Raw genomic sequence first — 5674 nt, forward strand, 5'->3', positions numbered from 1 at the left:
GAGGGGCTGGGGGCGTGGCTCAGTGGTAGAGCCCCTGCCTAGAATCCCCCAGTGAGGGGCTGGGGGCGTGGCTCAGTGGTAGAGCCCCTGCCTAGAATCCCCTAGTGAGGGGCTGGGGGCGTGGCTCAGTGGTAGAGTGTATATGCAAGGATCTTAGTTCCACACTATAATCTCTGAAGACATGAACAAATTTTCGGGATCAAGGATGACCAACAACTGATAATCTTGCCTTGGGGTTCCTGTTCATAGTAATTCCTTGCTTCCCTCAACTCTGTGGACTTAGCTCCACACTTTCGCTAGTGTGAGTCCCAGCAAGATGAGCACTCGACCTTTAGTTTTCGATTCTCACATCTCCTCATCCATCTCTCGCTTTCTAGAAACCCCGGGCAGCAGAGACAACCCTTAGCCCCACGGTTCACTCACTCCAGGTCTTGAAGGTAACAAGTCGGCTCCTTTAAAGCTTCACACAGTAGCTTCATTGCATTATTCCCTACGGGGTTCATGGACAGGCTCAGGTGCGTCAGCTTTCTGTAGTTTGAAAGTATCAATGCCAGGAAACCGTAGGCATCGTCTACAATGTTGCAGTGATTCAGTCTGCGGAGACAAATGGAAGAGAAAGATCACCACTGTTTCTTTCCAAGGCCTTGGATAAGAGACTTCCATTGGCCTCAGTTTACCCTTCTGTAGGATGGGGCTCCTATTTATATTACTCATTCCCATTAGCCTTAAGTGGGGGGGGGGGTTGACTAAAGAAGTTGGTAGTTACTGGGATAGTTATTAGTATTAGGTAATACTGGAAGAGTCTCCAACTCTGAACAGGCTGGCAAGATGGCTTAGCAGAGAGGAGCCCTTGCTGTTAAGCCCGAGAATGTCAGCCCGAGTTCATTCTCTGGGAACTACATGGTTGAAGAAAACGACCCAACCGACTCCTATCTTCTTTGCCACCCATGTGCATGCCGCGTAGGAACGGGCACATACACGTACATGGCCTCTGACCCTCTATTCCTCTTGTATTTTTAAGAGGATGAAAACAAATCAAATGACCTTTTATTGTGTATGTGTGGAACTGCACTTACGCTATGATGCATGAAGGGAAGCCAGAGAATAATAACTGGATCAAGCTGGTTCTCTCCGTCCACCGTGCAGGTCACAAGGGATCAAATTCAGACTGTCAAACTTGGCAGCGAGCACCTTTACCTGCTGAGCCATCTTGCCAGCCCCTATTTTTATATTTTTGAGACAGGATCTTTGGTAGGCTAGGCTGGCTGGGAATTTGTTTTGTCCATGAGGATGACCTAGAATTTCTACCTCCGTGTCCTGAATACTGTCATTACAAGTAAGTGCCACCCCAATGCAGCTAAACTTATATTCTTTAACAGACTTCCTGGTTTATGCGGACATGGGGAATACACCGTCCGTGTTTTCAAATGAGGTGTGTGCATCATCGAGGACGCACCACAGGACAACTTGTGAGACCTGGCGCTCTCCTTTCTACCATACGGGTCCTGAAGATTGAACTCAGGTCATCAAGCTTGGCTGCAAATTCCTTTACCGGCTGCCTCATATATTTTATTCACAAGAAGTTATTGATGGACAAATTGTTCAAAGGGACCGAATGAGAAGCAGCACCCCCTACCCCCAGCCAGAATAAGCAGGTTGTGTTCATCTGAGTTAAGAATCTCATTCTTTGTTAACAAGAATCTCATTCTTTGTCAGACATAAGATTTATGGTTGAAGATAACTTAGTTTTTAAAACATTGACATGGGACTACTGTCACACAGCAGCCGAGGAGAATGTCTTCCCACTACAGTCTGCATGAGTGGTGTTCCTAGGAGCCTCCAACGCCATGTATCTGTGGTCTCAGTCTCGAGTCAACTGCAGCCTCCTTAAAAAGTATTTTTATAGGTACATGTCCATGTGTGCATGTGTGTGGAGGTCATTGAGAGTTGTTCCTCGCATGAGATCATGAGGCTACAGAAGATCCTGCTATCAGACACCTCGGGCTGGAGGGATGGTCCAGTGGGTAGAGTGCTTGTTAGACAATTGTAAGGACCTGTGTCTGGATCCCTAGAGTCCAGCCCACATCTGCAATCCCTGCACCGCTAATGGCAGAAGGGAATGCCTAGAAGCTAGAAGGTTGGCTGCTTGTGTCTTCCTCGACAGATCTCCGCTACCTGATTACACTGAGGCAGAGTCTCTCCCTTGGGCCTAGAGCTTGCTGATTTGGCTAGTCCGGCATATGCAGTTGATGGTTTCCCCTAGGGAGATTGTGGAACCATTACGAGGTGAAGCCTCACTGGAGGGAACCTGTGGCTGGGGGTGGGCTGTGAGGGTTCCAGCCTCCTCTCACCCCCTGTTCTTTCTGCTTCCTCCATGTGTTAAAATTGTGCTCAGTGGCTTCCCGCTCCCTTGGTTTGTCTTTCCTGGTTGTTGCCAAGCCTTCCCCCATGGAGGCAGAATCTCTCTCTCTGGAACCACAAGCTAAAACAAACCCCTTTCTTCTTTAGGTTACCTTTCGTCAGAGTGCTGCACCACAGCAATAGAATAGTGTCAACCATGCTGGAGGAAGCTGTTCCTACCGCCTGGGTACCATCTCTCTACCCTATTAGTCCGAGAGCTGTGACAGCCTCCCAGAGAAAGGAACCAGACAGACTCACATCAGCCGCTGGAGAGCACATTCTGGATTCTTCATGAACTGACACAGCTGTTGTACTTCTTTAGTCCCCAGGTTGTTGTTTGACAGGCACAGGTGAGTCAAGTTCTGGTTGCCGGAAAGGGTTGAGGCCAGAATGTGGCAGCTGACAGGTGTGAGGTCACAGTTGTCCAGTCTGCAAGGAGAGCCCCACCCCCAACAGAGGACACAGTGAGGTCCATTCTCATGTTTCCCTCCTCCGAACTCCCATTCCAACATTTATTATGGCACTATTCACAACAGCTAAACTATGCAACCAACCAGAGTGTCCAGCAACAGAAGAATTGATATGGAAAATATGCATGTAGTTAATGGAATGTTTTTCCAGCCATCGCGAGAATGAAGTTGCCATTTGTGTAGAAATGGTGGCAATAAGAGACAAGCATATTAAGTGACCCAAGCCGATTTCATTTGTGGTTTCCTAGACTTAAATTTTTAATTTTTTTTTTTTTGTTTTTTTTTTTTTTGAGACAGGGTTTCTCTGTATAGCCCTGGCTATCCTGGAACTCACTCTGTAGACCAGGCTGGCCTCAAACTCAGAAATCCGCCTGTGTCTGCCTCCCAAGTGCTGGGATTAAAGGCGTGCGCCACCACCGCCTGGCTAATTTTTTAATTTTTAAAAAATGTTTATGTGTATCTGTGTGTCTGTATGTATCTATGTGCATGTCACTTGGGTGCCCAAAAAGGCTAGAAGGGGACAGGAGAGTCTATGTAACTGGAGTCACAGGTGATTGTGAGATGCCCATTGTGGGTATTTGGAACTCTATAAGAGCAACAAGTATCCATAACTGCCGAGCCATCTCTCCAGCCTTATATTTATTATATGCATGCATGGGGGCACAGCATGAGTGCATGCGTATGCACACACGCATGCACATGTGCATGTAGAGAACTGAAATGAGTCTCTTTTTCATTGTGTGGGTTTGAGAACTAGGCTAAGACCGCCATGGCTGAAAAACTGCCGATCCTGCCAGCCAGTCCGTGATTTTATGTAGATACATACAGTTGCGTACGTAGAAACATCAGGAAAATAGAAATGAATGTTTCCAGAGAATAAAAGGAGATAGTGGGTGGGCATATGGGTGGGGAAAAAAAGGAGAAAATCTGTGTTTGAGTGTTTTGTTGAACATACAGGATGTGCATGTATGGGGTCTGGACAGATGGCTCAGTGGTTAAGGGAGCTTGCTGTTCTTCCAACGGGTTTGAGTTCAGTCCCCAGAACCTATAATTAATGGCTCACAACCTGTAACTCCAGCTCCTAGGGCTCTGATGCCCTCTTCCATCCTCCCCAGGCACTGCACTGATATGCAGATACCCATAAAACAGTAGATCTTAGTATACACACATACAAAAATATTCATTTAAACTTTCCCTCGGAAGCAGGCATCTTCTTTACCTGCTGAGCCATCTCAGGCCTACAATTTCTTTTCTTCGTCCCTGTCCCTCTCACTGAAAACCACTATGAATCTATGGGAGGGAACTCCTCTCTGTGTGACAATAGATTGACTATGTAAACCATTTGATTACATATTTTGACATAACTGACATGTTTGCCAATGTGAGATCTATTTGATTACCTCATACTTAGCCATTCAAAGGAAAGCTGCCAGACTAGAAAACAAAAGCGTTATAGACCCTTTCTCATAGGACTGTGGCCAAACTAACCACCCCAACAAACCTGGAATTCTTAGGATGGCCTGTTGTGTGTACCTGTTATTCAGTGTCACTAATGGTGGATCTCTTCTGGTGAAGAAAGAAACCAGCTGGATTGGGCCGATGTCCAGCAACCACATTGACATTGTCATTTCCTTCTGTTTCTGGCCTTTAAGATTTTTATGTGTGTTATGTGTATGTAGGTGCAGTGCCTGCAGAGGCCAGAGGAGGGCGCTGGTGCCCCTTGAAGCTGGAGTTACAGTTGGTTGTGAGCAATCTAATATGGGCGCCTTGAACCAAATCCAGCGGCAAGTGCTGTTAAGTCAGAGCCATCTTTCCAGCTTTGCCTCTGGCCTCTCAAGGGCGATTTGTACTACTTGTTTCCAGTGACTTTAATAAGCTAGAGCTGTGACAGGCATCAGCATACAGCTCTGAGCGGTGACCGGGGATCAGATTTTCTGTTTTGGCCATTGATAATAGTTCACCCATGAATGAGTGACTTAGCCTAAAACTGCCTCCTTGTTTACCAGTGAGACTAAAGACGGTGGCCACCCCATAGATATGTGTAGAGAAGGAAGGGAGGCAGGCACTGACGAGAGCTGGTAAATCTCATTTCAATTTAAACGGTGGTTTCTACAATTACTACCTCTTCACTCTCCTCTCTATACACAGGACAAGTGGACCAGTAATAACTGCCCCACCTGCCCATGTAGAAGTATGTCTATTAAACAACAATCTTAGACTTGTCTCTTCTGTTCGCTCCTTTGTCTTCTCAGGTCAGAGTTATCTGGCTTTCAGATGATCCTCTGTTGGGACCCTCCTCCTCTTTTTGGCATGTGTAGTGTGTGTGTGTGTGCATGTATGTATATTTGTCTGTGACTGCACATGTATGTGCGGGTGAAATGTCTCTGCACGCATGCTTGAGGCCCAAGGTTGACAGTGGGTATCTTCCTTGATCAATCTCCATCTTTTTATCGAGGCAGGGTCTCTAACTGAACTCAAAGCTCATCACTTTGTCTAGTCTGACAAGCCAGGTTGCTCTGGAGATCCTGTCTGCCTCCTTAGTGATGACTGTAACCCACCAAGCCCATCCAGCATTTACAGGGGCTCTGGTGATCTGAACTCTGATCCTCATGCTTGTACAAGGTGTTTTTCACCACAGAGTCACCTCCCCAGCACTTCTTCCTGGTGTGTGTGTGTAGGGGGCATGTAGACAGGGGGAGGGAGAGATGGAGAGACAGAGGCAGGGAGACAGAGACAGAGGCAGGGAGACAGGGACAGAGGCAGGGAGACAGAGACACAGGCAGGGAGACAGAGACACAGGCAGG

General features: G+C 47.1%; 1 protein-coding gene across 1 annotated transcript in view; it reads right to left on the reverse strand.

The window, feature by feature from the left end:
- Window positions 1–5674, reverse strand: part of LOC114636358 (NACHT, LRR and PYD domains-containing protein 5-like) — a 21947-nt gene that overhangs the window by 7452 nt on the left and 8821 nt on the right. Inside the window, exon 6 of the mRNA XM_028784489.1 lies at window positions 424–594. Within this exon, the coding sequence (XP_028640322.1) occupies window positions 424–594 (171 nt within the window). The remainder of the gene's footprint in view (window positions 1–423; window positions 595–5674) is intronic.

The sequence above is a fragment of the Grammomys surdaster genome, unplaced genomic scaffold, assembly GCF_004785775.1.
Source record: "Grammomys surdaster isolate TR1022 unplaced genomic scaffold, NIH_TR_1.0 123614, whole genome shotgun sequence".
Classification (NCBI taxonomy): domain Eukaryota; kingdom Metazoa; phylum Chordata; class Mammalia; order Rodentia; family Muridae; genus Grammomys; species Grammomys surdaster.